Consider the following 27,189-nt stretch of genomic DNA (forward strand, 5'->3'; position numbering starts at 1 on the left):
GTACAGCAGTTTTGTGTAGAAAATCCTAATTTGTAGAAATCTGTGGAAAGAGAATTGCCCACAGACTGAAAGAGGGCTTTTTTTCCCCTATTTGGAGACAAACACAACATAGCTGTTACCATAACAAACACATATTTTCCAAGGCTGGGAAAGAGGCACTTAGATGTAAACTCATTGCATATTTGAAAATTCATATAACCCAGAACAATTTTCACATGGGAATTGCGAAGTGTAATGCGAATAATTGTACATGCACAGGCAGCAGCCAGAAATTGGAATGTGAAAGGATTAAACTGGGAGGGAGGTAACGTAACATTTTTCAATTTGTTTATACCTCTTGGAAAAAATGCAGCAGATAAGGGGATGTATTCTGCTATGCAGTGCTGAGAACCTTTTTAAAGGTGCTGAGTGTTCCTCCCTAATGCCTACTGAAGTCAGTCCACTTGATGAAAGCTAGCACATTGCAGCCCTCTATCTTGGAGCTCCCTGTAGCATTTCGAGTACTTGATCCATGGTAAACAGCAGAGGGGAAAAGGCACGGAAAGTCATGACAATTTGCTGCCAAAGGTATGTCTACACAGACAATGCAGAGCCATATAAAAGTACCCAGCGTAATTGTACTGATGCAACACCCCTGCTTTAGAGCAGCATGCCCCATGAGGGTATCTACTTGGCAGGATTAATTAACCTTAAGGGAACACCAGAATTTAATAAACTGAACAAGGGGTATCTCTGCATGGAACTGCAGTACACTGGATGTGGATTCCTTGGCTACTAAATTGAAAGCAGCAGCAAAGCACAGATTTTACCATATCTATAAAAGAAATCAGGCATACATACTAAGTGGCTTGTTAAAAGCATACAGGAGGCTGAAACAAGGCTAGGAGTAATAGAGTTCATGCTGACATGACTTGGCAATGACATTTGTTTTTAATGAAATAAAAGGAACAAAAAGTACAGTCAAATCAAACTCTATAAAAGCAGACCCCATGGAGATCGTTAGAATTACTGTATAAACTATAAGTACTTATGAACAATTCTACTTAAGAAAAAACAGACTTTCTACCAGGAATATTTTCTGTGACTCTAGTTAGAATCATCTGAGATTTTGACACAGTATTTTGTGGAGCTGAGAAAGAAAAGATTTTAAGGAATTTACTGTCAGAATCAAAACTCCAGAATGCTTTAATTGGTAACATCTATCTTCAACAATATATCCCTGTGGATATAATTCTGTGATCAGGAATTACTGCATGTCTTAGTGACAATATGCAGCTCTTCCTAACATGCTCAGTGTGACGCAGGGAATACTGGGAGCAGGTGCTGTCATGTGGATCAGATGGATTTCTGCACTACTTAGGAAACTGTAACATGACCTTGTTTTAATTTCAGGGCTCATCCCATAGCACTGTGATAAAGCCCTTTGTGTGAATGTTTCCACTAGTTTTTACTTAATGCATTGATAACAGAAAGAGGGCGGAATGTTCAAATAAACTGAAGAATTGAACTTTCTGAGAACTGCATGCATACATACCAATGAATCAAACTGATCCCGTGGGCAAGCAAACAGCCGGCCGTTAACACTGAGAGTTGTAAACACTGAAACATCATGAGGTTTGAGCACAACCTTTTCTGTAAACATGAAACAGAAGATTGTTTATTATATATATGTAGAATTTACAGCAGGACTGATCCAAAAGCTGCACATATCACCCTTCTGGGAACAAATTTTGCACAGTAAACCAACGTCCAGGGTACACAATAGATAATGACAAGGTCCTCTTTATTGAAGAAATGTGACAGCAAGCTCAGCCCAAACCAGTCTCCTACAGATCTGGCATACAGAACTGGAATCCTGTATAGACAGGTCAAGAAGCTTGTGCTGCCATCTCTAGAAACTAACTGCAAAAATTCAGCCATAATTAGGGACTCCATTCGTTCTTCTCTGAGCTGTAAGCATTTCAAGAGCTGTTCTTAACAGAAATTTCCTTGGAAGACAGTAACTGCATAAGAAGCTGATGAAATGCAACTGTACTCAAATCTCATTACAGCAATTCTAAAACAGCATCACATCACAGGTAAAGAAAAGATAATGAAGTAACTTACAAAACAGTCTCTTCCAGCGTGTGCTGGCTGTCAGCAAATCTGACAATAAAAAATTGCTGCAAGTGCAAAAAGTAGACCTGCCTGGTGTCAGTTCTCAGGAATTGAGCTGGTTTTGGCAGGCATTGCTGTTTTCAAAAATGCCTTCCAACACAGCTCTCATCAGCTCTGTGTGTGTCCACACAGTCATACTCAACCACAGCACTTCAGCAACACCAGTTCTCCAGCTGAATTCACCTTGCAGTTACTCTCCCAATTCCACAGCCTATAGTGGGGGGCTGGCTCCTGACCCTTTGCCAATGCTACTAGGTCCGTGGGCTTGGCACTAAGTGGCTCAGTAGTGGATTGCATGGACAGAGTGGCCAGCATGGTAGTGACCATGACCGCAATGTCTACGCTGCAGTGTTTTATGCTGTTGTCAATTCATTTGTCTAACCTGACATTATCCATGCTTACCTCCTGTACCTATTGTTAAAAAACTCTTACAAGTCTTACAGTGAAGGAAACGGGGTAGCTCTGCTCTGCAACATGCAGATACACAAGCTTCTCCATTTTTGCTGTCTCCCATTTGAGCTCCAGTCTTGTGCCTGCAGCAGGGAAAGGACTTGCGTCTAAGACAGAATTGCGTACCAGCTAAACATGCACACAGATATAAAAGGCTTGACTGAATTAGTCTTTCAGTCCCTCCTGATATTCTGCTTCACCGTGAGAAGTGTTTAAGATGATGCAAATACAGTACCTCCTCCTGAGCTCATCTTTACGATGATGAGGCCTTCTCCAGAACCCAGCTTATCAGCTACTGCGCTGATCACTTCCTTCACAGAGGAAGACACTGGCACCCGGATAGTGGTGTAGGTTTGGTCTACGCAGTACACCTTAAACAGAACTAAAGAAAAAAGATTGCACTGTGTAAGCCACAGCTAACAACACAGAGACTTTACTGTAAAAATAACTTTCACTTCAGTAGCCACTCCTCACAAATAAAAAACAAATAAAGCAACAATAAATCATTACATACTACACACTACACTACACTACCTCCACAAAATGGGGAGTTTTGATAGGCCCCCATTCCTCAGATACTCTACAATTTCTAGTGTAGAAATCTCTGATTTCCCAGAGCTTTTAGTAAACCATGAAGTACTATTTTTTCAGTATTGCTACATTATTTATGGATGCCAATTTAATCTGGCACTTTGTTATGTTCCAGACATTATAATATTTTAAATCAACACTTCTTTTCAAGACTCAGGAAAACTGGCTGCAAACTCTCTTAATTACAGGAAAATACTTTTCATATTTACAAAATAGATTTGAAAATAGTTTTGGTTACAGTCAGAACTGAAATCAAACTGTGTTGCAACCATTTTTTACAGGCAAGTACATAATTGCTGAATCAAAAATGTTGCGGATGATGAAGAAAAATACCCGAACAAGAATACACTTGAGTGTACAGCGCAAATTGGCTCACAGAGTAATACATGAACCCAGGCCTCAGGCTGCCTAGAAATCAATATGATAGTATGTTAGTCTGCAAAAAGCAAGGCAGCACAAAGTGACATGGATTTAAGACAGAAGAAGTTAGCAAAATAACTCCTTCAGCTCAGCTGTCAAGCCAAGCCAAGCAGCCCCTGGGGTTGCAGCTGTCCATGGATTCTCACCGTTCAGTGTGCTGCCTGCCCTACGAGTGAGAAAGGTGCAGCCGTACGAAAGGGGCAGTTACTGCCTGTCCACATGACACAAGAAGTGGTACTTCCCTGGCAGCAGCAACTGTTCTGCTCTTTGTAGACCTAGAAAAAACACTGATATGGACAACAGAAGCTGCACACCTGGCAGGATGTCTGCTGTTCATACACAGTTACTTCCAACTTTTGAAATGGCGCTTCCGTTGGTTTCATTTACACCACCAGCTTTCTCAGCTATATGACCTTGCATTTTGTTCCCTTATTTTTACTGTTGTTCGCTAGCAAGAGCTATCCTTTAATATCAAACACCTTGAAGCAGATGCTATTTTCTGAGATGAAGACACACCAAAACAACCATTGAGAGACTGGCCCTAGCAGTTGCAAAGAAATCCTCAGGTTTATGAGTTTTAAGGGGCATGTATCATTGTTTACAATGAACAGATCTCATCAGTAGAGCTCAGGATTTTGTTCATATAGCAGTGCTTCAACCTGCCTGAAGTAAAGGTCAATATGAAAAGCCAGTACAACTGAAAATTGTATTCTGATACACTGCTGTAAATTTTACCTTGATGTCTTCAGAGAATCAAACAATAGCAATAGGACAAACCAGCAGATTTTGTTTTCTAGGCTGTGTGCCACAGGGCAGAGATCCATGGCATGATTATCTGCTCCGCTCCTATCTTGCAAAGGAACAGCTGTACATGTTAGCTCAAACTAGGTAGGGGTGACAGAGGCTTAAACACGACCTTCAGCACCCACCCACTATTTATTACCTGCATGGGCACTGTTTGTGCTGGTTCTCACCTGTTTTGTTTGTTCCTTATTTAAAGGTTTTTACATCTTTCTCTGAGGAAGCACAGCATTTGATAGCACAAGTTACTAAGGGAAAAGACCAGGAGCACTTCAAACCAATGATGGAGAATGTTGGGTGAGCAAAAGCAAACAGCGTTTGCTTTAGGCCAAGCTTCAAAACTGTAGGTAGGTACTTTTGTTTATTTTTAGACCATTTTTTTCAGAGAGACAAATTTACTGCAAATCTCAGTGGCTCAAGAAAACTTTGCAGAGAAGGAACTCACCTTCGTCGCTGCCCCTGATAGGCTGGCGTTTCTGTGCTCTGTCATCACTTGTGTTGAACAGCTGCAGAAGAACTTTGTGCTGAAAATGAATCATCAGGATTCACATTAATGCAAAAAGCAACATTATGGGCTAGACATGAACTATAATAGATCTCTTACCAATGGCAGGAAAAAGAGTAGCAATGCAAAATTTGACACTTAATGTTAAAAGCTATTTCTCGATGTGTTGTTTTAATATACCCATGATTACCAAAGATATGATGCTTATGGATTTGCTGCACTAAAGCTTTTACTTTAGAAAATGGACAAATAAATTATCTTACCTTCTTTTGTGATGCTTTAGGTTCTTCAGAACTATGAAAAGGTAAAGCATAGAATATATAATTAAATATTACCTGGAAGAATTTGTGTACAAAATCACCTATAGAACATGGCCACTTGTCAAACTACATTATCAACGTATTCATGTTTGCATATATGAAAAGAAGGCTAGATGATAGCATAGTTCATCTATGACCAAGGCAGGTAAAATACTGTACGAAGTCCATGAAAGCACAAAATGAGCATCCAGTTTAGTTTCAGTGGTGTGTACATAATTTCTTATTCCTTCTGTCAACCTTTTAATTAGAGTTTGGTGTTTGCAAGGATAATGTGGAAATAGAGGGCCATAGGCATTCATCCAAACAAGCTTGCATGCAAACATTCAGTCTTGTATGACAGAGTGCCATTCACAGAACGGATTTTTAATAGATATCAGCAATAAATTTTCTTCATCTATTTACTGACAAGAAGGGTGAGGGGAGGAAAGAAGAAAAAACTGTGCTTACATTTGCTTTACAATTTTCTCTAGCTCTGGAAGTTGCTCCTTTAGTGCTGCAATCATTCTAGTATCATCTGATACAGATACATAAAATTCCTGTAAATGATACAGAATAGTCTAAATAACTATAAGGGTAAATGAGCAGTACTCAGGATAGAGGATTATGAGATGACATCTGATAGCTTAATGATTATAAAGAATGCTAATCTGCATAGAAGAACACATGCTGGGCCCAACCCTCTATTACTTCTACTTGTTTATCTCCAGCTGATTTAAAGAAACAGTTACACGTGCAGAAGGGAAGCCTGATGAGGCTCTTTAACTCACTGACTGCTTGTGCAAAACCTGCATTTTCGGATTATCAAGGATAAAGACCATAAAATTAACAAATAATCTGTCATGATAGGTTTTTTGTCCCCACTGCGGTTGTTAGTCCTTAGTGGTTCATTTGCTACTTGCTTGTTGATCCTTGGCTACTCCAGTCTGCTACAGTATTATGGTCCCTTAAACCTTACCCCAACCTCTTCCTGCTACACCTACGTAAAACGGACCCAAAGATGGATCTATGTGCTTGCAACTAGTAATTATTCTTTAACTTCTGGACTAATGAAAGACATTATATCTGTCTACAGAGCTTGTCTATTATGAAAAGATTTCCCGTGTGGGCTTGCTGTATTGTCTGTCATACTTAAGGCCTCTCGCTATTCCCCTCTTCTAACTCTTATCTTAGATTCAGTTTTAAGCTCTTTGGGGCAAGAACTTCTATTCAGCCAGTAACATATGGGACTGTGTTCCATAAACCCAATATGTAATAATAATGTCAATCACAATGACTAAACATGACATTGGCAGTGCATCTTTTCTTAGAAATACAAGGATATGGCACCAACCACAAAGACCTTACAACCAGTGCTGAGGAATTAAATTATTTTAAGGGATCAGAAGGGTTCTGAAGACAAAGTTCCAATAGCTGCAGTACAGCTTTCATTCAAGTGGAAAGGATTTTTGGTTTTGTAGAGTGAGAACCCTCCAGGTCCTTCCTGGCACACCTCAGGCAGGCGTAAGCAGCCCCCCAGTTCAACCTGTAGAGACTCTGAACTATTCACAAGAAAATACTTAAAAAAGGCAAATTCATCTACTGCTGTAAAGCAATCTACCCACGCAATGCTTTGAAAGGGGTCTGCAACTCCGGCAGATATTTTCAGCGGTCCAGAGGCTGACAATGGTTCAAGCACTGTTGTGGTGCATATACTGTGTGCAGCTAAAACCGACAAAAGACAGTTACGAGTTTGCACTTTGAAATGACCCACTTCTCTTTAGTTCATAACAGAATTCTACAGGCCAGGAACAGGCTTTCAGCTTATCTTGCTTGGTAGGTACTTTTCCGTACAATGACACGACAATTCCTTTATACCTCCAAAAAGGCCATTGCCACTTCATCTTCTTGTAGTAGATCTCCATATAAAGCAGCCCACTGCAGAACCAGTCGAATGACTCGCCTTTTATTGTTGAGGGCATAATCCATTTTCTCCTGCTCTGTACCCTGGGAAGGCTGGGCATGATAGGTGCCACGGAGTCAAGGAAAATGCTCAGTGATTGAAAATATCAATCCCAGTACAAATTCACAAACAACTGACTTCCAACAAACCATTTTCAGGGTGTTCAAACATAACTTCCCAATATATACTTCTGATTTCTGACTGATGCTAGAATAAAGGCTCACAAACCTTTCACGTTCATACTAAAAAGTAAAAAGACAGTGAATTCTCTAAAGAGCACAGGAATGATCACAATGCCACCACAGAGATGGTTGCAGTAGGGGAGCAGAACAGAAATGACACTTGGAACAATAGAGAAGAGGATTAACTGCGGAGACTGAAGAAGGATATTTCTCCTTGTTCTTCTTTGGAGACAGTTGAAGAAAAAGAAAAATGTCACTTTGTGTTTATTAACAATTCCAGTCTTCCATTTGTGAGGAAGGCTACTGGAATGAACCACCACTGTTACTCCCTTTATTTTTAGAAATTACTGTAACCCGAGGTGAAAACCTCAGTCCCGTTATGGTAGTGGGACCTGGAAGTTTACAGCCTAGACTGACTATAGAGACATGGGGTAAAATAATAAATTCTGTAGAAGCCTTATTTTACACGTAGTAGCTCATATTTTATATGAGGAAATGAGAAGTTTCCACTCTATCAAATAAAGAGTATTTGGGACAATTGTGATAATTATTTTGTGATAAACAATAAGAAAAAATGGGAAGCATTTCATAGATTTCTTTCACAATGAAGTGTCAACATTACAAAAATATGCAAATAGCAAAAAGACCAAAAGTAACATTTATTGAAAGCAAGAAACCAAGAAAAAAGGAAAGGCACAATGGGCAATAAACTGAGATAATTTCAGCCTTTAACCCATGCGTAAAGAAGAATTCCCAGCAGAAACAGGATATGACAATTTGTGTGCCTGGTTCTCACTGATCAGTAGTCAACAATAGATATTTAAATTGTTTCCCAATAACTAATGGCTGCATGTGAAGTAAGCATAGAATGAATGCAATTACATCTTTAACTTTTCTTCCCAGATACCAAAATTCTGATTCTGGATTGTCATGAATAATACTATTCCCTCTTATATAGCAATGATTAATGTTAAAACACTGACATTCTTTCACTCACAGTGAAGTCCAGCATCCTTTCAAGGTGCACTTTCAGTTGCTCTAACAAAAGATTTAAAAATATTGATTAGAAACCAAAATTATCTAAGATATTTAAGTTTCTCAGTTAGAAGCACTTCTCTAACAAATGGGAATATACTTTATACTAATAAAATATAATGGGAAAAAGTATCTATTAACTCACACTTTCCAAATGATCCTCCTGCCCAAAACCTCTGCAGTGATTTGACATGCTACCAGGGTTACCAGGGCACTCATTTCACTGACAAACTGTTAGAAATCTGCATTTTAATTTCATTTGGAAAGGTTTAAAATGACTAGAGAACTAAACATGCCAGTACATTTATAGGAGTAAATAAGACAAAGGGTCATAAGAAGTAAATAATATATTGTAAGCCATGTGCTCTAATGTCTCAGGGAGCAAGTTCAATATTCTACTGAGTCATTTTTCTCATGCCATTTTTACCTTTCAAACACTGTAATTATTTCATGTATTTTTACTTTCTTATTAACTGACTCACCACAGGCACTGGTAATTTTTCTGTATTTTTACTGCTCATTTATATTAATTGCTCTTTCATTAACGTTATCACAGGGAAAGTCAATGAAGGGTTCTCCCATTTTTATGGGACCTACAGGATGCAGCTTCACTGCAGACTGCAATCAGAAGTAAAATATCCTGTATACTTGCAACAAGTGTCAGATAATGGTAAAATATTTATCAACATCAACATGGCTAGAGTTCAATATATATATATCTATCTAATTATGTCTAGCATATGCTAGGAAATGGAAGCAATTCTGAAGTCTGTTCTTCCCTGCGTGGGAACATTTAACCATTTCAGGAGATGTGTAAAATCAGCACCCATTAGAATGCCCACTATTTTTCTGGCATGATGCTAAAGGAGATTCACAAAACACTGATACAGACACATGCTAATGGACTATCATCTACAGGGAGCAAAAGAGGAGTTTATACTTGGTAAATATTTAGACAGTGGCTCTTTAAAGATGCACATCTGCACGTGCGCTCACACACTTGCACTACCCCAAGTGCACTTTTGGAGGCACTACTCTATTTCAAGTCTTCTTTTGGGCTTTGTCCCGCCTCCCTCGGACAAGCTGTAGCTCTGAGAATTTGTCCATTTCCATCTCTGGGAAGAAGAGAGGGAAACAGGGTCCAACACACAGGGCTACTGTCCTGACCCAGGACAGAGGAGCATGTCCTTTGCTTCCCTATAAAAAAGAAGTATGTAATTTTTTTTAATATTGCAGGACCCATATAGTTTAATGACTAAAAAAGAGTGGTGCGCCAAGGGACAGCACCATCCAGTGCTTATACTGAATCCGCAGCAAGCAATAATGTTACTTAGCCAGAATGGCACACCTGTCCTTTCCTTTCAGGATTAAAGAACTTAAAGAACTTAAAGATGGCAAAATGCCGCTGTAGAAGAAGTGAAAACCCAAATAATTTACACCCTGTACTATGCTTGAAAGCACTACAGTGGCCTAGCTCTACTCATACTTGCATGCTGCTAGCTAAAATATTATCCCAAGTGGGTACAGGAAAATAGACACGTACTGATTCGAAATTGGGAGCGGGAGCAAAACCAATGTCTCTGACTGAATCGCCTTTCTTCTTTTTCTTTTTCTGTTTTCGTTTCCTGACTGAGCATAACGAATCTCTCCTTAGTCTCACAGAACTGGCAAACATTTTTGTAGGGTGATTTTGCTCAAAAAAGTTGAGCTTTGTTAGCAACCTTTCAACTCTAACAATAAATTTCAATGGTACAATCAGGAGAGCACAGTTTGATTTTCCATATTCAGGATGGATCAAATAAACAATAATTCGGCTCTAGGAAAAGCTGAGACTAAAGCAGCGGGATACCAGTTACTTCCAGCCCTCCTCCTCCTCTCTGAAAAGATGCCTCCCATGAGCCACTTAAGACCATGGTCTTAGCTTCCTCTCCAGAACAGACTTCATCACAAGTGAACACATACGTATAAGTGACACTGTAACTTTGATTTCAGAAAAGCTTTTCCCCTATAAACAATGAGGTACATTTTGCTTATGCATCTGATTTTCCCAGTTATTGGGTATCAGAGGTATACTATTATAACTGAGGACAGACAAGCCTGAGTCTCAGATGGACTGATTGAATAATATGGGCTAGATAAATCAAAAAAAACCCCACCAAAACAAAGATAAAAAGTGCTGTCCTTTTCTTCCCCTCTCCAAGCTGTCAGCAACAGCATTTCATAATACTTCTGATATCCAAAACTATGTGGTTTTGGAAAATGTGTTTGTTTCAGGTGTACAAACAATTTTCTGCAGACCAGTTTTATGGGTCCAAAGGTTTTCAAAACAATTACTGTCCTTGCTAGGAGTAACACAAATGGCTCGTCAAGCTTGCCAGACAAGGACACGATGCTCTATTTTGTGGTTTCAGGGTGTTAGCTTTCCCAGATGTCACTCGCCCCAGTGAGCTTCAAGGAAAGCACACTTTCACACCAATCTGATTCTAAAAAAATACATAGGGAATTGAAGTTATTATACCCCTGTCAGAATTCTATAAAACAGAAAACATTATATGTTTATTTAATGCTCCCAGTCACTTGATAGCTTCAAGTCACTGTGCACAAGGAAAACTCCCAGTGCCCAACAGCTCCCCAAACTAAATAACCTGCCAGTAACTGACTGATGGACATTTCACAGACTCTTCTGTAAAACATGCAGACAGCACAAGAATCACCTCCAGTCTCAATGCTACCCACTGTAAGCTTTCATCTCCTAGGGATTTGCGTGCAATTGAAGTTTCTTGCAGTTTGTTAACATTTGCTATAGACTGTTATTATAGATTATTGCTTTTATTCATAACTATTATGACAGCACCTAGGAACTACTTACTGAATCTACTAGTTTAGGCACCCTTTTGCTTGAGGCAGTTTGCAGCTTGTAATCTATAAAGCGGACCATTAAAATCACCAAAACATAATGATCTTTGTTAAAATCCAGATGCTGCAGTTCAGCAAAACCAAGGAAGACGGAAAGGATAATCCAAACTTTTATGAAATTTCACTTATCTGGTGGAGGGACGGTACATTTCTTTCCCTTGAAATAGTAATCAGCACAGGAAAGACACGGTTTTCATGCTCGGGGACTGTATCTCATCACGGGTACACTCTATCCATTTCGGAGTTGTTGAGCTATGCACAGCTGTTAGACAGTGAGAACCTACCCACAAGGCACAGCCTCCACAAAACGTGATGTACTTCTTGAGAGAGAGAAGCTTCAGTCTCACCACCGATAGGGATAGCTGTTAAAGGGATGTAACTTTTCCCTCACAAAAGGATATTGTGCCATCAAGGCTGGGCAGAGCTGACTATTTGGCATAAAAACACAGTGCATCATAATAAAATCATTTAAAACAGAATCTGTGAAAAGAGAAGAAAGAAAAAAGTCAACTAAGCCCCTGCAAACAGCTTGGCGATCACAAGGATGAGTTTTCTTTCAGCTAAAATATCTTATTAGCCCTCTGCAGATAATTAAGGGGTCTTTTTGCACTTTGTTTGCAGGCATTAAGTATGAAAATGGGGAATGAACAAATAAGAGCTGAAATATTAAGCTTTTATTCTTGTCTGCATGAATTGTATTGCACTTATGTTAACAGTCACTTCCCTGTGTCAAAGGGAAATTTGGTACAGCAAAAAACCCACCATCTGTGCTGAAGTGAAATATCTGGATATACTTCTCTACAAGTGATCTTAGCATAAGAATCCGGCCTGCCACACCTGAGTACCTAAGAACTGCTGCTGCATTTGGCTTTAGGGAACTACAACACCAGAGAGCACTTTTAGTATGTATTACACAGGAGAAGGCAAATCATTTAATTCTTTGCTGATTTCCTAGCAATAAGCAGAAGGCCTAAAAGAGGTAAATGGACAGTCAAACTTCTGGTTTTATTTTGATTCAGAAGTATCACAGCTGCTGCTTTTACATTAAAACATATATGAAGAATATGACTGACATTTTCTCTGGCAAAAAAATAGCAAGCTATTTTTCCTGTTAAAATGATCCATGGTAGCACTGGTGTAAATCCCTGTTTGCCTTATCTTTGTATTTGTGACAAGAAGGATTTATAAGGCCTGGCTGCAGAGGCCAGAATAAGTTTGGCTGTGAGAATAAACTTTATTTTACTTTTAAACTATGCAAGTCTTATATGGAATCACTGAGGAAAAATAAACACAACACCCCGGAGTATCGTTTCTACAGTGCAACTTTTGAGATAAGAGAAACATGTAAAAACCCCTAAGTAAGGGATGTCAGAAAACATATGATAACTGTGCAATGTAATATTACATCATTGCTTTCACTGTAATTCATAAACGAAATATCTCTCAGTTGAGAAAACTCACCTCGGAAAGGGTGGGACATTTTCTTTACGTAATATCCAGAGCAAAGTGGATTTTAACTGTTCTTAAATTAAAGAAATGCATAAACTAAAAATTCGATTTTCCAGCACTCTGAGCTTCAATATCTTAAAGATGGCTTTGTTTGTGAAATGTGACATTTTGTACCCCATTAGGATATAGGTATAATCTTGTCACCGATATTTTGGGGAAAATTTTTAAAAGATTTAAAAAATAATTTGTTTTAGAAAAATGTATAATACATGCATACTCTGAATAGTAAACTTGTGATTATCTACTTGCAGGCTTAAAGAACAACATTCTGCTTGTAATCCTAATAAACAGGTATCTATAAAAAGGATAATTTTTATTCTTAAAAGTGGTTAAAATACACACTCTAAAAGGATTTCTGTAATCTTTTAATTCTTCCACCATTTATGGACCACAGGCTTCTCCAATACTATGAGGTCAGTAACAGATTAACTGGATTTAAGAACACCTTTGAATATATATTTTGGGGGATGTGATGGTTGGAGGCCATCTTGGGCATAGTGATCATGAAATGATAAGGGTTTGAAAAAACTGGAGAGCTGCCTGGTGGAAAGGGACCTGGGGGTGTTGGTCGACAGCTGGCTGTATATGAGCCAGCAGTGTGCCCAGGTGGCCAAGAAGGCCAACAGTGTCATGGCTTGTATCAGGAACAGTGTGGTGAGCCGGACTAGGGAAGTGATGGTCCCCCTGTACTCGGCACTGGTGAGGCCCCACCTCGAGTGCTGTGTCCAGTTTTGGGCCCCTCACCACAAAAAAGACATTGAGGTGCTGGAGCGGGTCCGGAGAAGGGCAATGGAGCTGGTGAGGGGTCTGGAGTACAAGTCTTGTGAGGAGCAGCTGAGGGAGCTGGGGGTGTTCAGCCTGGAGAGAAGGAGGCTGAGGGGAGACCTTCTCGCTCTCTACAACTGCCTGAAAGGAGGGCGTAGCAAGGTGGGGGTCGGTCTCTTTTCCCAAGTAACAAGTGATAGGACAAGAGGCAATGGCCTCAAGGGGAGGTTTAGGTGGGATATTAGGAAAAATTTCTTCACAGAAAGGGTTATCAAACATTGGAACACGCTGCACAGCGAAGTAGTTGAATCACCAACCCTGAAGTATTTAAAAAATGGGTAGATGCGGTGCTTAGGGACATGGTTTAGTGGTGGTTGTGGCAGTGTTAGGTTAATGGTTGGACTCAATGATATTAAAGGTCCCTTCCGACCTAGACAATTCTATGAATCTATAACATCTGCAACGTAAAAAGTACTTGCTAAAGCGGTATTATGTAGCTTAATATAAAAGTCTCTGCATTACTTTATCATAATTAGGAGCAATTTTTTGCGCCTAACTCTCTTTTAAAATTAAAATACTTACAAATAGTAAGTCAGCAAATATCTGTACCCATTATGTAAATTCTCTGTTCCCTTTATGCTAAAGAAAAGCACCTATTAAGTGCAGCTGCAGCAACCTGCATTCTTGGGACTTGGCCCATGGTGTGCTGAGTTCTTCTCTTTTAAGTAACAATTCTTCTTTCCCCGCGCATGGGAAAGTATTCACAAACAAGTAATTTAAATTTTTATACTTTAAATGTGATATGGATATGAAAATTTGGGAAAATTTATACTAGCATAATGCAATGGCTGGAGGTATCAAGCTAGTTCACAGTATAAAGTGACATCCAGAACAAGAAGTATGAGTACCATTATCATCAGGTGGTAATGCGTGCCCTGTCCTGGCCTTACAGTTGTGCCGAATCAAAGTTATGACTGGCACCTTTTGAGATTTTGCTGTTCTACTCTGAACCAAAAGCGCAAATACAATACAGCGGGCAAGGAGGAGTGAACTGTTATCTTTAATTCTGGATTTCCTAGGTTTTCTCAGGGCTGTTTCAGAGCAGTGGGTAGTTGTTATTCTAGCTGCTTTTCAAAGCTTCACATTGCAGTGTTCCACCAGCAAGACCATCTTATGCAGTAATAATAACACAGCCTTTGTCATGTAGATACCTGTTGCTTCACTTAAAGTTGCTTCAAGGCGCATAGTTTCTAGAAAGTGCTCTAAAATTTTCTCTGGGGTTCCTGACATCACGATATACCTGAGGGAGGGAAAGAAGCAGTTAGTGTCTCATACACAAAACAGCTAATCAAGAAACAGTTGTGTACCAGTGAGAAGACCAGGACTGATGAATGCCAGAGTACAAACACCTGCTCTGATCAGAATCTCTGTGTGGCTTAGGACAAAACCCCTCACAATCTTTGTTGGCTTCCCCCCTGTAAAATGGGAGCAGTAACACTCTCCCCCCTACCCACAGAGCGTGAGATGACAGATCTCCCCTGCCCGCACAAGGACTCCAGTATAACACCACCACAGTTACACCGCAATCAGCAGAGCTGCACTGGTGCAAACCCCGGGAAGTGTAATCAGAAATGCTCCTCCACTGAGAATAAATCGCAGTCATCAGAGGGTCTTAACAGACTCACTGTGAGCATGAAATGAGAACTGGTGTGTGTCAGTGTCAGAGCAAGGGAACAATTTCCTTCAGCATCCCTGACAGGTGTTGGTCTGAGAAGATGTAGGCAGATAATGAAACAGCACACTGTATCTTCAGATTTGTGCAATGCCCTTAGATAGCTGAAGTAAGTAAGTTTTTCAAGTGGATAAACTTAGGATTGTACCATTTCCTGGAGTAAATTTAGGGAGGTGAGAGAACTAGTGCAATAATCAGGTTTTTCTGTTTCATGCAAAAACGCTGGCAAAATTTTAAGTACCAGCAGAATATCATAGGATATTGCTAAACTTGTCCTGTCGCCTTTTTTTCCTTTCCTTGCAGATCAGATATTTTATCTTTCCCTCCATTCTTTCAATCTTTGCATCTTTTTTCTTTTTTTTTTTTTTTTGGAATCCAACTGATAAAGTATGAAACTTAAAAAAAAAAAAGAAAGAAAGAAAGAAAAAACCCCGAGAAGTGAAGATACTCTGCTCCTGCTGAGAAATAAGTGGTGGAGCTGAGCTCCTGGGAGCTCCTCCTCACTTTGAGCGCTGACCGTCACAGTTCTTTTACCTGCCAACCTCTTTGGAAGAACTGTATTGATGTCCCAAGAACACAAACACTTGTTAAGCCAGTGCACATTCTCGCAGAGATACTAACCAAGTATCTAAGTGAGTGAAGCAGAGAAATCACAGGTTGCTGTAGTCTGAATATGAAAGTGAAAATGAACAGTGAAGTGACTTGCAGGGCTGCTGAATTCATCCTGCGTGAGAGTGATCACCCATAAAGAGTTAGATCTTGGGAGCGAGAACTTCAGAGCTAGTCCTTCGAAGTGAAACTGTCACTGTTTGAAAGCATGGCTCGGGGAGCTATGTAGGAGCTGTGCCTCCTCAGTAGAGGAGGTGGTAGAATCCAAACTGCAACTGAGAGGATCTGCTCACAAAGTGAAGTTTTCCCCAAGACTAAGATGAAGAAAATTAGTTTGTTGGTTGACTGGGTATCTCAGGGAACAACTTTGGGATTCAGAACGTTTCTCTAGTGCAAATGCTACGTACCTGCTTAGGAGCAAAGCCCAAAGGGCAGCTCCTCTGAAGAGCTATCAGAGGTGTAGGCTACTCAATTAAGGGCAAAGCAGCAAGCCTTTAAGAAGAGGTCCCTGTTAAGCTTCTCTTTTGGGCACAGTGATTTTCAAAAGTACTGAACACTCAGCTAACACATTCCAGTAACACATTCTGGAAATCAGAATACATCAGTAACTTTGATTTGGACTGTCAAGCAGAAATGCAGCCACTTATTCTATTTACTAACAAAAGAAACAAAAGAAATGTCATCTTCAAAACCAGTGAACTCACTTTGAAAGATTTTAAACAAAAAGACACTGCCAACACACTGTTAACAAAGTAATCTGACTGCTGAAAAGCAGACAGTGAACTTTCAAGGTAGCTTCCTTTTTTGTGTAGCTTATGTCTATTTGTCATTGTTAGCAGCAAAAGCTCCCTTGCTGGCACATTGATAGTACTCAAAAGCTGACCAAATGCATAAAATATTTATATAAATGAAATTCTGAGCTTTACCTGAAAACATTCCTGGAATGTAAGCTCTAAAATACAGCATAACCAGGGACCATAAATGTCTCCAGCTATTTTTATCGAATTCTGAACAAGAAAGTGTTAAATAATACAAATAATGCTGGAGCAAAGAGTTTGCAAGGAAGATAGTGTTTGAAATATGTTCAAATGAAGCTTTCACTTTTGAAAGCATGGCGAATATAACAGATCCAAGAAAACGTATTTAAATCTATGACCAAGTTGCTGTGCGTTGCAGCTGCTGATGCGAATCCACTGGCTGCAGTCAAGTTCCCCTCATTCAGACAAAAGAAAATTTGCTGTAAGAGTACATGTTTTCCTGGTAGCATAGTTTGTTTTTCTAATAGATCAAGTGAAAGACGAAACAGCTGTTTTTGAAATATGTGAAATGTGTATGTAAAATACAAGGACTGGTTTATTCAACCCTTCACAGATCTTTACAAATATTTCTATTCAGTTATGCGGGTAAAATAGACATGAAATCCCAGATCAGATTGTACCCAAAATATCTCACATTAAATTAGCTCTTTCTTTGAGAAAAAGTAAAATCGAGGGTAAAGGATTCAAAACTTCTTGGTGCTTATTTTGTTGGAGTTGTTCAAGCGTTTCTGAAGAAAATTGTGCATCCATTTACAAATAACACATTTACAAAGCCTTTAGGGGTTTTACCAACATTTGGAATTATAATAGTCTCACTCTCTACTTTTATCACAGTAGTACCCAAACGGAATTGTACTTTTTCCCTCTCAGGAAGAAAGTAAATATAATGAATATTGTTATTACAGTGCAAACCTATTCTGTAAGATAAGCTGTGTGACTTTCATTGCATGAGATCCAAAGATCTACGTATATAAATTGTACCTAGCAAACTCTTACTAGAATCCAGAGCTCAAAATCCAAAATGAAAATATCTGCACTTAACAACAAAACAATGTATTTTCCTCACGTCTTTTACACGGGAGTTCAACTTAATAGGGTTTCAGCATTCTCCATGTGCAGTCCATTTAAAAGCTATTACATGAGATAAGTATTTACAGTGAGATCTTTAGAGAATTATTGTGTAAAGACATAGAACGGGTGTGCTGCTAGAAATGGATATAATATCCAGTATGGGGCATTTGATCAGCTGATGAATAAAAAAAGAAAACTTTATATACACTGCATTCTTCCATAGAAAGGGGGAATATGCTGTTGTTTGGATAACAATACCGTATGAAAAGGTTAATCATTGTCTGACATTTGCACTATTGAATGAAAACATACTTGTGCTGGGGCTGTGAATTTCCTTGATTAGAAACTCTGCTTCCTGCTGGGATCTTCTCCAACACCAAGACATCTTGGTCATGTTCTTTGAGTCTTACTGTATTTGCTTCCACATCCTGCAAGACAAGTTACTTTTAATAAAGTAATTGCACCCAATTTGGCTGATTAGTTACTCTGAAAAAGTGCATGACTTTCAAACACAATGACTCTGGGGTTGGCTCTTTTCCACTGTATTTATCTTTTTTCTGCTTTTCTCACAGGCAGAATCAAGAGGGAAGCACTGGCACTGGGGGGAGCAGCAGAGAAATGCAAGAACCATGTGAAAAATCTCTGGCTATGGCAAAAGTTTGCCAAAAAAAAAAAGTCCCTCCCCCAAACTTTCCATATGTAAAGTAATCTCTAACCCACTTATACATGATCATTATTATCTATAATATGACTTTCCTCTTTTTAAAAAAAGAAAATGGCACTTAAAAATGGTTAAGTCTTAGCTCAGTAAACGGGCAGTAAACTTCATTTTCTACTACCAGATCACAGTAGAAAAAGAAAAAAAGAAGAATTAAATATAATGTGTACTCAAATAACATAGATGAAAATCAGGAAGACCACGGACTTTGATCTTCTTTGAAGTATTGACAAAAGCTAAATCAGTTGGGAATCTCCATGGCCAACCCAACCTTACTGCTAATGGGATCCTTGTTCCCTTTGTACAGTAAACACAATCTTATGTTATTTTTCTAGCAGAGTACTCTGTCTGGACAGGTTTTATTGCTACAATACCGGGCATGTATACGTTCAAATACAGGATGACACTGGTTTTGACTTCCTATACTATGAATTATTGCAAAACAACCTGTATTTACAGAATTACAGCTAGACTTTGGAATACATTTGCCCTAACATGAATAACTGTAAAACTAGTCTGGGAATATCCTTCTAGAGTTATCTGATAAAGACATCTGTGTATTTACCTGTACTTTATTTAAATTTGCCACTTGATTCTGCCTTGAATCTATTGATTTTAAGGTACCTGACACTGACCTATGTGGGAGAACGGGTGATCTTGTTTTATTCAATATTTGGATGGGAGATCACCCAGAAATCCTGGACAGCATAAGGAAAAACTGAGCACTTGGCAAATTCTAGATGACAGAAATGTGAGAGAGAAAAGATTCCATTTGCTCCCATTTTTGTGGCTGAGCTAGGAATAGAAGAATAGTAAAGATGATTAATATATTCCAGATTATGTCAGATCTCTTTTCTGCAATTAGGGACACTTCAAACAAGGTTATCAATATCAATACATCCACAGAAATAAGATGGACTCCAGAAAAATTTGCAAGTTCTGATATCATGCTGTTGGGGCAGCCCTTCCCACTCTTACCCTAAGAATCCTGTTGAAGTCCTCTTTGTCTACTCTCAAGAAGTGGCAGTTGTCTTCACGCAGAACAATGGAAGCTGCTCTGGGAGCATCATTCACAAGCGCTAACTTGCCAAAATCATCTCCTTCGTGTAAAGTACACACCACACCCTGCACAGAGCAAAACATTTACATGCAGAAACCCATCATTACTCTGGATTCTATTGAAAGTCCTTGTACAAACACCGGACTTCACAATCAAATACCAAAACAAATCTATTTGGCAGGAAATCAACAGCCAAAATAATGACTAGGAAACAATACTTGATAGCTGGTTATTACTATTACTAAAGAAAGGCAAGAATAGAAAAGAATTGGCTTGTTCTCGGAAATTACATTCAGCTTCAAGGACTCTTCTAGCCCTGCTGAAGACAGAAAGTTGTCGAGTTGTTTGTTTTTTATTTAAAGAGGCCCTAAAAAATAAGATCAAGTTAGTGGAAATAACATATAACACCACATCCTCAGCTGGTGTAAATCCGCAGCGCTCCATTTACTCCAATTTATAGTAACAGAGGATCTGGCCCACCCAGTGATGTAAAAAATGTAGCTAAATATGGGTTACTTAAGCACCAGGGCCTCTGTGCCAGATTTTGGTGAAATGCTTGGTGTTCAGAATAGAGTATTCTTGGTCACTGAATGAGAAATCAGTAGGGAAGTAAGGATTTTTAAAGACTCAAGGGATTGCTATGTACTAAAGTCCTATTTTTTGCCTTGAAAAATCTCTCTCATAAACAGGAAATTTAATAGAGATGCTCTTCAGTCTAGAGCTTAACTAAAATGAAGCGCTGGCATAAATTTGGGAGGGGTTCATCCAACCTGAGAAACTCACAAAGCAGTACTTCTGTCAGACATGCGTCAGAAAAGTTAGTCATACAAATGCAAGAGAATACGGTAGTAAAGGGACAGGGCAAAAACCCCCATGAGACAGAAGTCTGGCAATTCACCGAATTCCAGAAAATTACTCTGTCCTAAAGATACTGATGTAACTCTGACGAATTATATTCAGAAAGTGTGTAATATATCCTGAAATTATACAGCAATCAACTGGAAGTATAATCAGTGAAACCACTGGGTCATTTCTTAATAAAATTACATTCAATTTGTTTCCTCAGACAAAGTAATTTTGCTCTAAATTAGACTGTATTCCTTCAAAGTTTACTTTTACAAGTTTAATAATAAGAATCATATAAAAAGTCTTCTGAAAAAATACCTTGCCATAAATGACTACGTTTACTGATCCCTTTAGGATAATGTACCAAGAAGTACCTTCTTCTCCCTGATTAAATACTACAAGAGAGAGAAAAGATTTTATGGTGAGAATATAGTTATTCAAAATATAAATGGGCCAGATTCTGCACTCAATAAAATTCAAGGTAACTCTATTGCAGTCATATTAATGTCTACCTTGAAAAAGGGCATATTATGATCTTAAAAGCAAATGCCTTCAGATTTTAGAAAAAAACCCACACACCCATATAGCAGTTATTTTATTACACTGCTGTGAAAATTGCTTTTATTTTCCACGACAATTGCAACAACTACTTTATCAATACACGTCAGGTTATCAATTACTAAACAGCACACAGATTTGAATCCCACCTGTAGCACCATGTTCTAACCCCATTTTCTAGTCGCTGTGAATTTGCCATTCATTTGCTAAAACTTATCAGTATAAACAAGTCTGAGTAATCTAACATTTTAATACTTTTCTTTTGTGTTGCCAGATTTTTTTTAATACAAGGATAATATTAAAATACATTTTAAATAAAGATTGGTCCAACCCAAAATTCTAGATAAAAACACACCAAAATTGTAGGTGACACATACATCCAACCAAGGATATAGAATTAATTTTGGTACTGACCCTGCAATCATCAGCAGACTAAGACAACACCTATTACCTCAGGTTTTAAACACTCAAGTTTGAAGAGTGCATCCAAGTGTTGCTCTTGCCATTTAAACATTAAGAATTTAAATGTCCACGCCACAGATTAGAAAGAAGATCTCACGGGATTACATTTACTTACAGACCGTTCCTGCTTTGGGATGTGACTCAAAAATGAGGACACCTGCTAATTCTCGCTTTACCTTAAAATAAAGAGAGAGAAATTACGGTTTTTACATGTATCTTACTCTTCCTGGTGAGGGGAAGTCACATAATATACCCCAGTCGCTGCTTTCCTTCCCTCTGCATTGTTCAGTATCATTCAGAGTCACAAGTCAGACAATGGTCTGCTTCACTTCATGTCCTAATTGCTACTGATCGGCTTTACAGAACATGACCCTCTACATTTCCTGGCTCCAAATGCCTCAGACAAGGGCGTCTTTAAGATATGAGTCTCCACATCTTTCTTCATACACACACATGTGAAACCGCCATTAACATTAACATCACGGAAAATTTCAAATGGTAATCACTAATCTATTACAGAAGATAACTAGCAATTGCCAAGTACTCCACGGGGCTCTGTGGTATTCCTGTTCTTCCCTGAGAAACCAGTACCCTTCCCCTTCCTGACATAAGTCTGGCCACTTCTGCTGTGTGGAGCTGTGAGGTGCAGCCATCTGGACCTGCTGAGGCCCCTTTACGCCTGACAGCTTCCCAGGCAAAGCGTCCAGCTCACTGCCTCTTCCAGGACTGGAGAGTGGGGCACTGCCCTCGGGGTCAGCCTGCTCCTCGCTGGGTTCGTATTGCTCTGATGGGATTAGCTCTTACAACTCACCGGGCAGTTGCCTCTGGTGAGACACTGTTTAAAACCTCTCTTTCTCACTGTAGTTGGTGTTACTTTCACAAAATAGTAGCAGCATTGGGAATCTCATATTATCCTGAGTTTTCCTATGTGCTTTATGTCCCTCTTCATACAACTGCAAGTCTCCAAGGACTTGGAGGCCAATTTCCAAGCAGTGGGATTCTTGTCTTCAGAGAATGTCAGCTGGTGACAATCCATGTTCCAGAAGTACTACTGTGTAACTTAACTGTGCCAAATACAGGTCAAAAGCTGGCTCCAACATTTATTTATTAGTAGTATTTTCACACCATTCTCCCAATTGTTTAAATTGAAAAAAAATTTAGGCCATGAATAAAAACCTAGGGAAGAACTCTCAAATTCTGGACACAATCTAGATGAGAGTCTGGTGGCTGCATCTCCTGAGACACATAGACAAATTCAGGCTCTGATGTCCTAAAGGCACCCACCAAACCTTTGCACAAGTACCAAGCAGAAACATACCACACCAGCCACCCCTCCCGCAAGTCTTTCCTGAAAACCAGGGCAAAGCACTCCCTGTTTGCAGTCTGGAGAAGAAGAGGGATAAATGGAGGCATTGGGACAGGTGGTTTTTTTGGTACAGTGACCAGTGAAAGCACCCACAGGCCTGTGATTTCTGTAACAGTTATCTCACCAAACTCTTTTATAACCTCTGCCTGAAGGCAATGATATTTTCATAAGGACAGGAAATACATTAGCACTGTTCTGCACATTGTAGAGAGCGTTCCTACCCATGTACGTCCTCAGATGTCTTCTCAGCTATTTCAGTCACTTGCCTCTGCACTGAATGAATCCTCTCAATGAAGCCAAGATTTTGATTTGTTTTTAACGCTGTATTATATAATTGTTTTTCATTCATACATTAACTTCTTAGGCTTCTCTAGCAGGGATTAGTTCACCACCATGAGACCTGAGTTTTTTCCATTTTACTTCCTGCTGCTCATGGCATATCTAGAAAACGTACTACTTTAGGAATTATGCCTTTGCTTTCAAGTCGATTGACCATTAATCTTTTGGTTCATAGCAGCAATGCTGTCTGTTGCTCCTCTGAAGATTTCCTCTAAGCTAGTCATGGTTTCTGTCCTCTGCTTTAGTTCATGCTGCATGTAATACACTGGTGTTTCCAAATTCTTACTAAAAACATGGAATCAACTGCACTTCTTCAAAATGCCAAGTATTTCTTGCAGTTTGTATCATTTGACGTCCTTCCTCTATATGCAACTTGCTATGGATTTTTACCTCAAGTCTGAATTTCTTCTCCTCTGGAAATATTTTGTGGTTTGGATTTTTTTGGTTTGGGTTATGCCTGTAGTATCAAGAGTGTTCTTCACCCCCCCTCAGTGTGCTAACGGTGGTGAGTCTTTAAACAGTTGCGTTCTCTCTTCCAGGCATTTTCTCCATTTCATTTATTCTTGGTTCTCTGCACTGTTCTTGCCCACTCAGAGAGAAGGTGTCTGATGGGCTTTCCTTCACGCTAGGACGAAACTCCCACCAGCCAGCACTGCCCAGTACACCCTTCTGCACTGTGTGATTCCCCCTCCTGGTTCAAGCCAAGACTTCTTATAGTTCAGAAATCAGACATCTATTCTGGAAAATTCTTTAGGGCCGCAGTCCCAGGTGTCAGGTCAGATTGCATGCATCTTAATTTAAACTCAGATATGGACCCAGATGGAAGACCTGTGCCAAGTGAGTCAGTAGGCAGAAACACGTGAAGAGAATTGTATCTGATATCCAAAAGACAACCTACATCTGCATAGTGCTTGGGTGGTCCTCACAGGCGGGAATAACTTATTTGCATGGAAAGTATAAATAGAAAGGGTTGTAGGCGCTCCAATTCTAATAAAGTACCAAAAGTCAAAATTCAATATCCCTTTTGGTGATGAGTTACATTTTTAAAAATACTTACTGTGGTAGAAAGATGAGATAAGGCCTTAATGTGAAGAAGTTCTTCATATATAATTTCTAAGTCATCTACAGTTCTCTGGCCAGGCCTATAGAAAGAAGATAAAAAGGACAGCAAAATGCAATAAGTGCCCAAAATAAACACTTAGAGAAGTACAAAACAACACAAAATGCTGTTGTACTCTCTACTGAAGGGTACATCCTCATGGGGCTGTACGATGGTTTTGGCTGGAGGACTGAAACACACAAAGGATGGAAGCACTATGAAACCACCTGAATGACACCGAGGAGCAGCCATGGCAACCACTTCAGAGAGATCCTGATTAGGCAGCTTTCCTGATGAAATCAAGCGTTCTATAAGTAAAATGGTCAGATGAATCAAAAATGGTACGTAAAGATTCGTTCCTTTCAAAAGGACTCCTGGGTGTGGGACCTGTGCTTTTTTTCACATGTGGCACTAATTAGTTGTAGCAAACAGACAGTAGTAGTGGTTTGTAAAGGAGCCCGTGAATTTCTGCTGAACCATTTGGAAGAGGCAGCAGGGCATCCTGGAGGACAGTAAATGACCACTAGAGAGTTAATGCTGAGTGCTGTTGTTCAGCCACAAAGGTAAATAAGAACAACTCAATAGTTTCAACTTCTCTCACTGAAAAATACAAGAAGCTGCCATTAATAAAAAGCATGTGTTGACGAAGGAATAATCCTCCTATAACACAACAAGGAATGAGGCTGCCACTGTGACTGAAATCATTGCAATTCGGTATTCTACACACTGGAAAATTTTCTGATTGCTAAAAAAGGACACAAATACCTGAGGACTGTAGTGTGTCAGAGATGCTTCGGAGGACCTAATTAGTAGTACCCATGAGAAGGAGTTGCAGGAGCTTGTGAGTAACTCCTCATCTTTTTCGCATTCACAAGATTCTCTTCAGTTAAAGTGTCAAATACAAGTTTGTTTTCTAAAAGGACAAATGCTCCTGTGATATAATTTCAGACAGCACATTGGAGTTACATACACACACAGAGAAAAAATCCTTTAAAGCATTATCCTAAGTTACTTTTATAGGACTGAGTCCTTTCAAAGAATGTGAAAAGCAGAACACAAGTAATTAAATCAATGGGCCAAGAACAGCAGAAAAGAGCAACCTAGATCATAAGAAGTGAGAGAGGATAAATTTAAGATGTGAGGAACTAGGATTAAAGGAAGTCCAGTTCAGGGGCAGGACTTTCAAAGGAGAAGGTTTACATGCTCACATTAAGAACAGGCTACTGCGCAGTTCCAAACCCCACTGTCTGCAAAGTGTGATGTCTAAAGAATTAACAGCTCAGCTGAATCTTTGGACGGCCCTAGAAGAACCCTCCTGACAGAAGTATTCCTCCTAAAATGTCAATATTAAAGGAGACTCTAGCATCTAGACGATCAGGAAAGTCATATAAAGACATACAGTACTCTACAGGTTTTCTTCCTAATCACCTCTTGGTTCATCAGTCTATCTAAATAATGTATGAGGGAGAAGGAGCACCCAGCAATTGCGTCACTCTGAAGTTATATTGCATCTTTTTGCAAAAGAAGTTTGATGGAGATTTCTTTTGGATGAAAGAAGTACTGAAGAAGTCATAGAAAACATAAGGACAACTGACATCTGTGCTAAGCCAGCTGTATTTTTCATCTGTTTTTCACTTACCAATGATATGCATTTATTATTGCCCAGATTAAAGACCAATTTAGACAAAAAACGTTTTAGATGAAATTATTCTTTTCTCATACAGAATGGAATGAACTGCTAAGGGAGAAACAGAAAATGGTTTGGTACTCCTATGCCCTCTAGTGACTCAAAATACTCTTTACTATTTCTGAATCTGGCTTGAAATTATAAGGCTGCCACTCCTAGTGATTTATGTGGAGCAGTAGCAGCTTAAGTAAGTAAGTACAGAATAAAGCTAAGCCAGTACGAGCTACCTTTCATTGGAGATTTAAGAAATACACTGTTAGGATTTTAACATATAATACTGCCCATAGGAAGTAACAACTTTAATTTTATTACATGCTTGCAAAACCAGCACGTCTTGGAAAACAGAAAACATAGCATAACAAATTAACACATTTCTACATGACATTAAAATATGAACGGATGATGTCTTACTACCTCAGATCTCTATCAAGACAAAAGGGTACACTCTTCTTTCAGTATGTCCATTTGCCTCCTGCGTTAGCACACTGGGAGGACTGACAATCTATAGTGGATGTACCCAGTCTTTACTTCTGCTCCTGCAGATGTCACGTGGAGAGATATTAGGCATCACTGCTTCTGAAAAACCTGTGTGGTGACCCACTGATGTTGATTTGTAGGATCCTGCTGTGTAAAGACCTAGTTTCTGCAGGGGACACATTCTAACAGCAATAGCTGGTTATGGACAGGATAATAAATGGAATAGGTAGAGAACAAGGCTACACATTAATGGACAGGAGAACTCAGGTGATATTAAGTGATCAATAAAAACTGTTCAGTGTTTGGAGAATTTATCAAGGTCAGAGACATTGAGCTTCTCTGTGACTAAGATGTTGACAGAAACATAGTACTTTGCCACAGATAAATCATGTACGTACAGCTAACCAGAAAATTCTCAGATAATAAGAACAAGGGAAAGGATCAGAGACACCATAACATTGCAATTATATGTCAAATACGCATATATTTTCAGAGTACAAATTTTGTCTTCAAGTACCATAAAGAATATATAGGAGACATGAATAATCTTGAATAATGTGAAAGTGAATGAGTGTTCACTTATTCTAGCACGTAATCTTTGTGCTTCAATCAGTGCTCCTTGATCAACTCCATATATACAATTTACCACCTATAACACCCATAAATGTCAGTGAACTGGTATGTGGAAAGATAATCTGTATTTCCTGTCCCAGAAATAACACTTGGTTTATTAAATGTCATTGGCAGAAAACTCCAC

At 39.2% G+C, this 27,189-nt stretch overlaps 1 protein-coding gene across 6 annotated transcripts in view; it reads right to left on the reverse strand.

The window, feature by feature from the left end:
• Window positions 1–27,189, reverse strand: part of RAPGEF4 (Rap guanine nucleotide exchange factor 4) — a 163,290-nt gene that overhangs the window by 21,702 nt on the left and 114,399 nt on the right. For all 6 annotated transcript variants that reach the window (XM_074594113.1, XM_074594112.1, XM_074594111.1 and 3 more), the window contains 13 exons: window positions 24,227–24,311; window positions 21,580–21,640; window positions 20,763–20,839; window positions 19,517–19,663; window positions 18,133–18,248; window positions 14,802–14,890; window positions 11,718–11,796; window positions 7,099–7,249; window positions 5,692–5,780; window positions 5,188–5,218; window positions 4,865–4,943; window positions 2,843–2,989; window positions 1,535–1,632 (listed from right to left, as the gene is read on the reverse strand). In XM_074594113.1, coding sequence (XP_074450214.1) covers window positions 1,535–1,632; window positions 2,843–2,989; window positions 4,865–4,943; window positions 5,188–5,218; window positions 5,692–5,780; window positions 7,099–7,249; window positions 11,718–11,796; window positions 14,802–14,890; window positions 18,133–18,248; window positions 19,517–19,663; window positions 20,763–20,839; window positions 21,580–21,640; window positions 24,227–24,311 — 1,249 coding nt within the window. The remainder of the gene's footprint in view (window positions 1–1,534; window positions 1,633–2,842; window positions 2,990–4,864; window positions 4,944–5,187; window positions 5,219–5,691; window positions 5,781–7,098; window positions 7,250–11,717; window positions 11,797–14,801; window positions 14,891–18,132; window positions 18,249–19,516; window positions 19,664–20,762; window positions 20,840–21,579; window positions 21,641–24,226; window positions 24,312–27,189) is intronic.

This window comes from Larus michahellis, chromosome 7, assembly GCF_964199755.1.
Source record: "Larus michahellis chromosome 7, bLarMic1.1, whole genome shotgun sequence".
NCBI classification, from domain to species: Eukaryota; Metazoa; Chordata; class Aves; order Charadriiformes; family Laridae; genus Larus; species Larus michahellis.